Source organism: Gouania willdenowi, chromosome 9, assembly GCF_900634775.1.
Source record: "Gouania willdenowi chromosome 9, fGouWil2.1, whole genome shotgun sequence".
Taxonomy (NCBI): Eukaryota; Metazoa; Chordata; class Actinopteri; order Blenniiformes; family Gobiesocidae; genus Gouania; species Gouania willdenowi.
In genome coordinates, this window is record NC_041052.1 from 42478839 (window position 1) to 42491134 (window position 12296).

General features: G+C 35.7%; 1 protein-coding gene across 2 annotated transcripts in view; it reads left to right on the forward strand.

Moving 5' to 3' along the window:
- Positions 1-12068, forward strand: part of LOC114469169 (solute carrier family 12 member 2) — a 33477-nt gene extending 21409 nt beyond the window's left edge. The window contains exons 12-26 of one of the 2 annotated variants that reach the window (XM_028456392.1): positions 981-1104; positions 1179-1280; positions 2746-2901; positions 3050-3149; positions 3986-4097; positions 4194-4334; positions 5147-5253; positions 6560-6639; positions 6725-6895; positions 7760-7873; positions 8427-8538; positions 8614-8700; positions 9561-9696; positions 9796-9863; positions 11570-12068. In XM_028456392.1, the coding sequence (XP_028312193.1) occupies positions 981-1104; positions 1179-1280; positions 2746-2901; positions 3050-3149; positions 3986-4097; positions 4194-4334; positions 5147-5253; positions 6560-6639; positions 6725-6895; positions 7760-7873; positions 8427-8538; positions 8614-8700; positions 9561-9696; positions 9796-9863; positions 11570-11705 (1746 nt within the window). In that variant the 3' untranslated portion in view covers positions 11706-12068. The remainder of the gene's footprint in view (positions 1-980; positions 1105-1178; positions 1281-2745; positions 2902-3049; positions 3150-3985; positions 4098-4193; positions 4335-5146; positions 5254-6559; positions 6640-6724; positions 6896-7759; positions 7874-8426; positions 8539-8613; positions 8701-9560; positions 9697-9795; positions 9864-11569) is intronic. The other variant, XM_028456393.1, reaches the window with a different exon arrangement.
- The last annotated feature ends 228 nt before the right edge of the window (positions 12069-12296 follow it).

Consider the following 12296-nt stretch of genomic DNA (forward strand, 5'->3'; position numbering starts at 1 on the left):
AGTGCTTTTAATAAATAAACATTGATTGATTGATCGATTGATTGATTGAGAACCCCTGAAACGTGCACTGGACTGAAACCAAAGTCCTACTGGTGAGCTCATAATGACTGGACTGTTAAAATGTGAACTCATCATTGTTTAAGTCATTTACTGAGTTAATTTAGTTGTTTATATGAGAAGAGGAACATAGTTTAAAATGAACTTAAAACCTTGTTTATGTATTTAAATGCTATAATAAGTTAGTCCTTCCCTACATTCCCACCTGGAACTGTCACCACATGTCATCTGGCTGTTGTCAGTAGCGCAGCTACGGGTGTTCCTCCCATCCGTGCCACATGGAGGCGTAGTTGCAGCGCCCATCGGCAGCATGCCCATGTCCCCAAATGGCTGGAATCCTGTTCTCCTACCAGCCCACCTCCTCCCCAACCCTACCCACGTGCCTGGTCATGTGTTCTATGACTGTGTCTGCTTAAATTTATGTTTGCGAAGGCGTTTTTTTCCTGGTTTTACACTGCCTTCTCTGTTTAGGGAAACCAGTCTCTAACTGGCCGTTTTCCCCCTCACCTCTCCTCCTGTTTTTATCCCTTTTTCACCTAAACATGAGGGCACCACAAATGGCTGCTCTGGTGTGTTGTGCATTCTTTTGCTGCAACTACAAAGTCTAATTCCTAGTATTGTTCTAAACTGTACCTGGCCAATAAAATGATTCTGATTCTGATAAATGACAACGTTTGTTTATTTCATCATTTGGCTCTGCCAACAAATGTATAAATGATGAGTTTCTACAACTCAGTTTTTGCATAAAGTCCTGATTTTGTGTCTAATTGTTTTTAAATGAAGGTGTGTGTGTGTGTGTGTGTGTGTGTGTGTGTGTGTGTGTGTGTGTGTGTGTGTGTGTGTGTGTGTGTGTGTGTGTGTGTGTGTGTGTGTGTGTGTGTGTGTGTGTGTGTGTGTGTGTGTGTGTGTGTGTGTGTATCCAGGCTCTGTGCAAAGACAACATCTACCCAGGCCTGGGTGTGTTTGCTAAAGGCTACGGTAAAAACAACGAGCCTCTGCGTGGATACATGTTGACCTTCTGCATTGGCCTGGCCTTCATTCTCATTGGTCAGTTGTTTGAGGAACATATTTCCAGCACCTATAATACATGATGGTGACCTTCTTTCTCTGTTGTTCTGTAGCTGAGTTAAACATCATCGCTCCCATCATCTCCAACTTTTTTCTGGCCTCATACGCTCTCATCAACTTCTCCGTGTTCCACTCATCCTTGGCCAGTTCTCCAGGTACGTTCACAAGTTTTAGTTTCATTCCACAACCAACATAAATATTTAGTGTGAGGTTAGCTTTTATCCCACCGTCTGAAATAGTTTTTGTCTCACAGACCTGTAACTTCTTCTTTAAGAGGCTCCTCCTCCACTCGTTACCTGTATTAATGGAACCTGTTTGAACTGGTTATCAGTATAAAACACACCTGTCCACAACCTCAAACAGTCACACTCCAAACTCCACTATGGCCAAAACCAAAGAGCTGTCAAAGGACACCAGAAACTAAACAGTAGACCTGCACCAGGCTGGGTAGACTGAATCTGCAATAGGTAAACAGCTTGGTGTGGAGAAATCAACTGTGGGAGCAATTATTAGAAAATAGAAGACATACAAGACACTGATAATCTCCCTCCATCTGGGGCTCCAAGATCTCACCCCGTGGAGTCAAAATGATCCCAAGAACGGTGAGCAATAATCCCAGAACCACACGGGGGGACCTGGTGAATGACCTGCAGAGAGCTGGGACCAAAGTAACAAAAGCTACCATCAGTAACACACTACGCCACCAGGGACTCAAATCCTGCAGTTTGATAGAGAACATTTAGATGATCCAGAAGAGGATTGGGTGAAGGTCATATGGTCAGATGAAACCAAAATAGAACTTTTTGGTAAAAACTCAACTCGTGTTTGGAGGAGAAAGAACACCATACCTACTGTAAAGCATGGGGGCGGTAACATCATGCGTTATTTGGAGTCATTTTATGTATTACTGTTGTTTATTTCATTTGTGTAATAGCTTTGTGTGTATTTTCTGTTTTATTTTTTTGGTTACTGTATTTTCCTAAGTTGTAATTCCTTGTATTTTGTAAATCAGTAATAATAATGTTTCTCCACTGCCTTACTATGTGCAATACCACCCAGTACTCAATGTAAAACCCCACTTAACGTTTATATTTTCTGTACTGTTATCTTGACCAATATCTATTTCTTTTATTTTCTATTATTTATTTCATTTTTTCTCTTTAATTTTTCCTTTCTGTATCTGTATTAAGCTTTCTTGCTCTTTGTGTCTGTGGCTGCTGTAACATGTGAAAGTGAAAATGACAGAAAAACATGAATCATTGTGTAAATTACAAATTTACTATTCAGTTGTAAACTCAACTTTTCTCAAATTATTCCACAAAATCTCCCCAAATTAAATGAAAATTGGTTAAAAATAAATAAATCAATCAATAAATCAAAGGACATTTAAGTATTTATCACTTATTGCTAAGATTTTGATGATGCTTGGACACATTCATGTTCAAATTGTTTCCAACCTAAAACCCGTGGCCCACTTGTGATTGAACGTATTTGGCCCCTGAGCTAACATGAGTTTGATGCCCTGTCCTAAGCAGCACAGTTTGTGTGAAACGCTGCAAAAAGAACGGATTGTCTAAATGTTGTATTTAATTTTAGATGGTTTTATTTGTGTTTCCACAGGTTGGCGTCCCAGCTTTAAATACTACAACATGTGGGTGTCACTGGTGGGTGCCATCCTGTGCTGTGTGGTGATGTTCGTCATTAACTGGTGGGCGGCTCTCGTTACGCTGCTCATCGTTCTCGCTCTCTACATTTACGTCAGTTACAAGAAACCTGGTAAGAATAAAACAATGTCCACTTTATTCTATTTACCTAAATAAAAACACATCTGTAGTTACAGTTTGTTCACGTGTGGTCGTGTGACACGTGTGGTCGTGTAACACGTGTGTGTGGTTGTGTAACACGTGTTGTTTCCTTTCTATAGACGTAAACTGGGGTTCATCCACTCAGGCTCTGATCTATAACCAGGCTTTAACTCACTGTCTGAACCTCACAGGAGTCGAGGATCACATTAAAAACTTCAGGTACGTGTGTTTGAGTTTTAGTCCAACAATTACATTATTATTGAGTCACATTCTTCATACAATTGATTTTAGAAAATACTAGATTTTTGTACTTTTAATCTTTACCTTGAATTCGTTGCCAAAATCTTTTTATAAAACTGTATATTCTCAAATGTTAAATATTAGTACATTTCCTGAGAGCGGGATTCATCAGAAGACCAAAGAAAATAATGAGTTAATCTCAGGTAATAAAGACATTTTGAGAACAGACGAGTAAATAATATGGTGACTGTGTTAAAAGTCCATTAACTAACATGAGAATGTTTGCATGTTCTCCCTGTGTTTGTGGTTTTTATCCAGCATGTACTGTATGTCAGATTAATTGGAGTTTCTAAAATTAGTAATTAGGAAACCTCATAATGTAATCAATAGATAGGAAAGAAATGAGATGATAGATATTAGTTATTAGTGTATTTTACAGCTGATTTAGGACCTGTTAGCATTAGAGATGCTATCAGAAAGCTAACACTAGACGAAGGTTAACTTTGATTGTTATTTATTTCAGGCTCAGTGATTGTGATGAATTTTATTGAAACTTTAGTAATTGAAAACATAATTGTAATTTATTTCCTGAGGATAAAATATAATAGTAATTTAATTTATTAGATCAAGGACAAGCCTGAAAGAAAATAGATATATTGATAAAATTCAAGAATATGAGATAAAATGCATTTTCTGATTTCCTATTAAATTACTAGGAGGCATGAGCAAAATAAATAAATAAAAATAAAGTGTTTGTAGCAAAGCTAAAGCTATATTTCTGTACATGTTGTGTTACTGTATGTCTTTGTTTCCAGGCCCCAGTGTCTGGTTCTAGCTGGTTATCCCAGTTCTCGTCCTGCTTTGGTTCAGTTGGTTCATTCCTTCACTAAGAACGTCAGCCTCATGGTCTGTGGCCACATAAGGACTGTACGTATGTGACGCTGTGGGAAAACATCAGTGTCTGACATTCACAGTAACCATAACTCTTATATTACTGTATGTTTCCCTCTGTTATTGATCCAGGTTTCTCGTCGACCCAACTTTAAGGAACTTTCTCAGGACCACGCCCGCTGTCAACGTTGGCTCAATAAAAAACGGATTAAAGCTTTTTACGCGCCAGTGTTTGCTGAGAACATCAGACATGGTGCTCAGTTACTGCTGCAGGTACAACATTAATACAATCATAGAAATGTAACTAGCAGTTGTAGATGTTTTTCTCATGGATAGGTAGATTATTAAAATCACCTGTTCTAAAAAGTCAGTATACTGTTTTTACATTCAAACCAGCAGAAAGAAATATGCTGTTTTAAAGAAATTTGAGCCCAAAATAATATAATATATAGCACTGGTAATTCTAGCAACTTCATTCTGTCTCCTTTTTTTTAAATAATATGTCACAGTTTTGTTTATTCAGACAACCTTCATATTTACTTTGAAATGAGTATTTACGTATGAGTTGGCCACATCCAGAAAAAACTCAAGGTCACATCAAAGTGACCAGTAGATGCCTCTGAGGAAGACTGACTGTTGACAGTCAAAACATTTCAGGAGATCAAAGAAAATTTCAAAGTAAATTTCCTGAAAAAAGTTTTGTGAATAAATGAAACCGTAATATATTATGTAATGCTTTAGAGCAGCAATTTTCAACTGGTGGGTCGGGGACAGCAGCTCCTTAATGTCTCGTGTTTTATTTTGAAAGAAACCTTTCTTTTGACAGGCATGCTGTGAAATGCATGTTGCACAGAAAAATATATAGATTTATGTTTTGAAAAAGATTGTGTTTTCAACAGATATTTTTGAAAAACTAAATATGGTAAAAAAGCAAGTTGAGATTTAATGACCGTGGGAAAAAGTGGGTCTCAGGGTGAGACCAGTATAGAACCCTGATTATAAACCACAGGATGTGTAGATATGATATCTGATCAATCATAAACAGCTATTCAATGATTTCCAGTAATAGTGACTTTGTGTTCCAGGCTGTGGGTTTGGGTCGACTCAAGCCCAACACGTTGGTGATGGGATTCAAGAACAACTGGAGCAAAGGAAACATGAGAGACGTAGAAATTTATATTAACACCATACAGTAAGTGATGTTTACCTGCACAGGTAATGAAGGTTGTTGGGATTAATGCTGCGTTCAGTTGCACAAGGAACCCAGAAATACCCAAATCATCATTTTTGACGTTTGAGGTAAATGCGTCTCATTCTGTAGCTCTGAAAACATGGCTGACCACAGTGAGCTGATGTTTGTTTTTATATTTTTTGAGGTGCAAAATGGATTTCTGGGGAAAAATATATGAGCTGCTTGAAGGTAGGAGAGAGAGAGAAACGTCCTATACTTTAATTATGACTTGAACGCACCAGTGAGGGGAATCCTGCATGTATCATGTAACCATAGAAATGATACGTTCATCACTACTGACACAGAGCAACGTTCTAATGAACACAAATACCAGAGTTTTTCTACACTTTTAGTAACAAAAATGCCAAATTAGACTGTTTACATATAATGATGTCATTCTGAGCAACTCAGGCTGATTAGATCCTGCCAGAATTCCCGAGTCAGCATTCTGAGCTCAAGGTCAAATTTCTCTGGATTCTGAGTGCACTTGAATGCAGCATAACATTAGGCAACACTTATTTTTTATAATTATTATTATTATTATTATTATTAATAAATGTTCATAGAAATTGCTTGGTTAATACACACGTGTGCTCATAACATCTTACAGTCAGTAAGTTTCATAAGTTTAGTTTATCCACTCCTTGTTCCAGAAGGAGATGATCCTAAACTCTGGGATTAAAGAGGAGTTCTCAATCAGAATGATGTGTTTGGTTTAGATATTCTTTATAATCTCCCACCACTTCTATCAGATAGTTAGTGTACTGTATATACAGTTGATCAGGTCAGGACCACTTTAGAGATGATTCACTGCCATGGGCTCCTGAACATTATATGTTCTCTCACACTTACACAAGTTAAAGTTGTCTATAATTCTCTGACCTCTGCTAGATTCACTGTGACCTTAAATAATCAGTTTATCAAGCTTTGAGCTACAGCGTGTTCCAGATGTTTGGTGTTCCAGATGTTTGGTGTTCCAGATGTTTGGTGTTCCAGATGTTTGGTGTTCCAGATGTTTGTGAAGCTGAATGAGTTTTTATCATAAGTTGATTCATAGTAAGAAGGTGTTTCTGCTCTACTGTCTTTAACAGTGTCTATCTCCCATTCCCTTTGCTTTGGTTCTGTTGTTTATGAGATATTAGATATTATTTTTTAGTGTTTGATACACTAACTTTTTTTTTAGTTTATTATGATATATTTGAACTTCAGTTTCTAATATTGCTGCTTTCTATTGAATGTTTAATCAAGTATATACTGTGTGTTGCAGTGATGCGTTTGACCTCCAGTTTGGCGTGGTGATCCTCCGTCTGGAGGAAGGTCTAGATATCTCTCACATCCAAGGACAAGGTCCTCCTGTTTTTATCTTCTTATATATTGGTTTCACTCAGACACGTATGCATAGTTAGTCATGTTTATGTCTGTTTGCCTTTAGATGAACTGCTGACATCCAATGAGAAGCCACCAGGATCCCAAGGTACCAGTGGTGGTAATAAGGAAGCTCAGCTCTCTGGGAGCCAGACTAAAGACTCAGATTCTGACTCGTGTCCTTCAAAGACCACCAGTAGCCAGAGCAGCCCCCTCATCCTCAGAGGTACCAGCCATGGTACCTAGAACACACATGGACTAGCATTAGCATTAGCATGTATGCATTACAGCAACAGATGTATGTTCGTGTATGTCCGTGGTTAAAAACCTCTGAGATAAACCATACATCTGTCAGGTGTGCCGTGGGAAATTATTCAGTTTCAGCTAATTGGTCTAAAAACCATTATTTAAAACTCATTTTTCATAGTGTGTAAATATGCCATTGTGCTGCTATAAGCCCCTCCCCCATCAGCTTCACAGCAGCTCCTGACCTCAGCTTATATAATAATATATTTATATATATTATATAAATATAAGATAAAGATTGTTAAATGGATTTCATATTTGAAACAAGGAATTTGAAAAATCATGTTTTTTTTGCTAATTTGTTTCCATTAAAAACACTGTAGATTGTTAATTAATATTTTTGTTGAAAGGTCATGTTTGTGTCTATTTGATTCCTATTCAACATATTTTGATAAGAACAACTGAATATTGTTAATATAGGCTACAAAGTTTTATTTTTGTAACATTTTTGGTTGTAGTGATTTTTTCATTAAAATAATTAAAAACTCTAGTATCACATGTGACGGTAGCTAATTTAGCTGGATGGTATATTGTCTCACAAATTATATTGTCAACATTCTTTAGAACAAATTATGGCTAATGTAATAATAATAAATCACAATGATGAAAGTAGATTCTTAATTAACAATTGCTTTATTGCTCATGGGTATTTTTTTAATATTGTATTTGGAATGTGAAGAACCGTTTAGAGACACACAAACAAACACGTATGCACATGGTCATATATTAATGCTGGTAATAGTAGTGAGTTGTATTTTCATAGTAAAGGTTATGATGATGTAATGTTCTACCACAGAGATGAAGTCACCTTTAAACCCGAATGACCAGCGTCTCCTGGAGAACAGTTTGTTGTTTAAGAAGAAACAAGGAAAAGGAACAATAGACGTGTGGTGGTTGTTTGATGATGGAGGTCAGTTATTGCTTTTATTATATTATCTAATAAAAAAGTACAGTCAGACATAAAATGCAATGGTTTAAAAGTAGCACATTACATTCATTTTTAATAAGGCTGAACGATTTTGGAAAATTATCTAATTGCAATTTTGTTTGTGATTTAATATGCGATTATTTTTTCAAAGGCCTCTTGTCATGTATTTATCAATAAACACAAGCAATAAATCATTTATATTATTTATATTTAAACTTTAAATAAATATAAATTAAGCAAACAAATCTGTGGCTTTACGTAAACAACATAAATAAATAACTGTAAACATGTGGACTGCAATTCTTAAACACACTTAAACACTTAACAAGACAGGACAAAAATAATAATAACTGCAGCCTTTGCAATTAGAAAATCATTATATTGTGATAATATCACAAATACAATGAATCGTTCAGCCTTAATTTTTTACCATTTTAAAACCATTCTGCTTAATTTTTATCATAATTGAAAGAAAATGTGAGTAATTATGTAACTAATGTGTGTGTGTGTGTGTGTGTGTGTGTGTGTGTTACAGGTCTGACCCTATTGATCCCCTACCTATTGACCAACAGGAGTAAATGGGGCGACTGTAGGATCAGAGTTTTCATCGGTGGGAAAATCAATCGTATTGATCACGACAGACGAGCGTGAGCTGATTTTTTCTATTTTCACAAATATTAAAAGCTTTTTCTAAATGATTCACTGATTTTTCTATTTCTCAGGATGGCCACGCTGCTGAGTCGCTTCAGGATCGACTTCTCTGACATTAACGTTCTCGGAGACATCAACACTAAACCCAAGAAACACAAGTAGGAAATGAAACCTGTTCAATACCACGTGGTTGTTAATGTTGGTCAACAAAGGTCTGAGGACCACATGGGGTCCTTAAACTTTTGATAAATGAAAAGCTAAACTAAAGTGGTAAAAAAAAACAAACTTGGGGGTCTGAGTAATTATGTATTTGATAATCAATTACAATTATGACGTAACTATAATTGAAATTGTATTTGACAAAAATGTGTTGCTGTTGTAATTATAATTTAATTGTAATTGGTAATAAACATTCTATAAAAAAGTGTCAATTACATTTGAATTAAACACAAACCTGTGGAACCATGTTACAGTTCTGTGTCTGACACAAACGTCATTAATAATAATTAATAACTTTACCTGTCACTTCTCTTCAGGATCAGTTTACCATTTTTAAAAATAATATAAATCTATGTTTATAGTGACAGTAAAAAGGCTCAGACGTCCACACCATAAATATTAATACCAATATATTCATTGATTAGGAATCCTAACATGTTAATCAATAGATGATAAACTAATTAGATGATAGATAATATTTATTCGTGTATAGTGTACAGATGATTATAGACATGATCAAACTGACATGTTAGCATTAGAGATGCTAACAGAAAGCTAACACAAGAGGAAGGTTACGTTTAATAAAGGTTATTTATTAAAGGATCAGTAATTGAACTTTAGTAACTGAGAATGTAATTGTAATTGACTTTCAGGGGAAAATAATAATTTTAATTGTAATCGTAAAAAATGCAAGTCATCATAATTGTGACTGAACATGGATAATTGAAGACATCATTTTAATTGAAATGTGTAATTGAGCCTAAAAGCCTGTTTAATCCAGAGTTTTATTTTCTTACAGTAAAGTGTGTTTTAAGAAGCTGATCGAGCCGTTCAGACTGAAAGAAGACGACATGGAGCAGGAAGCAGCAGAGAGGATCAAAGCTCTGGAATCCTGGAGAATCACTGATAATGAGCTGGAGCTGTACAAGGCAAAGGTACGTATACACATACTGTATGTACTGTATGTATGGATTCAAACTACAGACTAAACTCACCAATAAGTGACTTTACAAGTTGTTTTTTCTGTTTTTCAGAGCAACCGTCAGATCAGACTTAATGAGTTACTGAAGGAACATTCCAGCTCTGCTAAACTCATCGTCATGTAAGAACAGATTATATCATCTTTATTATCATATTATACAGACAAAATGTGTAGAAATAGCAACAGTGAATGTTTGTTCTTTAAAGCCTCAGAATATGAAGTTTTCTAATGTATAGATGATATGTACTGTATAGCTGCTGCTCCACAATGTCAGGGCCAGGCAATTTTAACCAATTCTGAGTAAATGTAAATGCAAACTTAATATTTATAGGTTTTCTTATACACTTAAATGGAACCTGTAGTGAATTAATTTCATGCTCTATCAAAAAATGTAAAGTCATTTTAAAGAAGCAGGAGGTAATAATCTGAACATTTACTGAGTCATGTACTGTACGCCACCAGGGTTAGGGTTCATTTTAAATCACAACCCTCTTTTTTAAGAATTCAACCAACCAAATTTAGTTTTTCAAAAATAGCTGTTGAAAACACATATATAATCATAAATCTATGTATTTTCCTCTGCAACATGCAATTCACAGAATGTTTCTATCAAAATAAAAGTCAAGTACAACATGAGAGACGTTAAATCTGATATCTGGAGTTTCTGAGAAATCTATGTTTATGTATTATTCTTTTTAAATGTGAAAAAATCCCTAATTATGTTCTACTGTTAGTGGTCATTCATATACATTAATGTAAATAAGTCCCTCCTTCATCCTATAGACCCCTATACAAATAAAATATTGCGCAGTGATCCCAATAGTCTTCCACTTCCTGTAGCGGAGACTGTCAGTCTAAGTGAATGCGTGTGCGTAAACTGTGCACGGAAACAAGGCGGTGCGTTAAAACGTGTGTCACACTGAGCAGCGTAGCATCATCGAGGAACGCTACAAACTCCAAAACTAAAGAAAAGTCGGGTACAAAACGAACAGATAAACGTATTTGTGACTGCGACAGAATTTATCTCTGAGCTGCTTTTCAAAGGGGGAGGGGCTTATTGTTTTTAAAAGGGTTCTGAACAGATCGTGATTTGGTGACATTTTTCATGAACAGGTAATAAACATGTTTTAATCAAACTATCATAAGTGTTTTATTAGTGAAAAACAAGACTACACGTGTTATGTTACGTGATGTGGACGCACTAAGTAGAGGCGTGGCTTCTGGTAGATTGGCAGAGGCAGGGGGAGGAAGTAGAGCTGTTTAGGGCGGGACATCCAGATGTTAGCTTTGGAATTTTCTTTCTCTCTTTTCATCCTCCAGATATCAGCTTTAAGGATTTATATTTGACCAGCTGTGCTGAGTTGGGGTCAATTACGTTTTCAATTATCCATGTTCAATTACAATTTAGTTATGATTATAGTGACCAGCATTTACAATTAAATTCTGATGATTTTTTCCCTTGAAAGTCAAGTACAATTACGTTTATGTTACGTTAACAATTAATCACAATTACAGAGTCTGAAATAAATGACCTCATAAAACTCAACCTTCCTCTTCTGTTAGCATCTCTAATGCTAACGGGTCAGTTTGACTCATGTCTTCAAATGAAATCTCATTTTTTTTCTCATCCCAAGTTTAGCATTAAGTGTAATTATCATTTTAAAGTTCATTATCTGAACTCAATTACAATTCAAATATAATTATATGAGTTATATGAGGTGATGTGATTAATCCATGGCCCAACTAAACAGTGATTTACCAATAGACACATGTTGTATTTCATCGTGTGTGTGTGTGTGTGTGTGTGTGTGTGTGTGTGTGTGTAGGAGCATGCCTTTAGCACGTAAAGGAACCGTATCCAGTGCTCTCTACATGTGTTGGTTGGAAACTCTCTCCAAAGATCTTCCTCCTCTGCTGCTGGTCAGAGGAAATCACCAGAGCGTCCTCACCTTTTACTCCTAACACACACACACACACACACACACACACACACACACACACACACACACACACACACACACACACACACACACACACACACACACACACACACACACACACACACACACACACACACACACACACACACGATTAACATGTTTTTCTATATTTATTTGAACTCTACGTTGGTTTTTCTACGTTACTGTAACTGCTGTAAATGGTAGGCCTCGTCTACTTACATTTTGTTTCTGTTTTTAAATGATTACATTAAACCAAATGTTTATTATTTCTGTTACTAAAAGCATATTCCTTTACACTGACCTGTGAGTCATAATCTATGTTTATTTTTACTGTTTGTTTGAATAAAGTTTGAACTAAACCACACATTTTTAGTCTTTGATTTTTAAACATAAAACATTTACAGTATATTGTTGGGGAGTAATTTTCTAAAGTGTTTTTATTTTTATTTTATATTATTATTATTATTATTATTAATAATAATAATAATAATAAATGCTACCATCCTATTTCATTATTCGGGGAGTTGGAAACACAAACAGAAAAGTAAGGGGTGCTTCTATGATAAAGGGTTCACTTGTTTATGACGAAAGT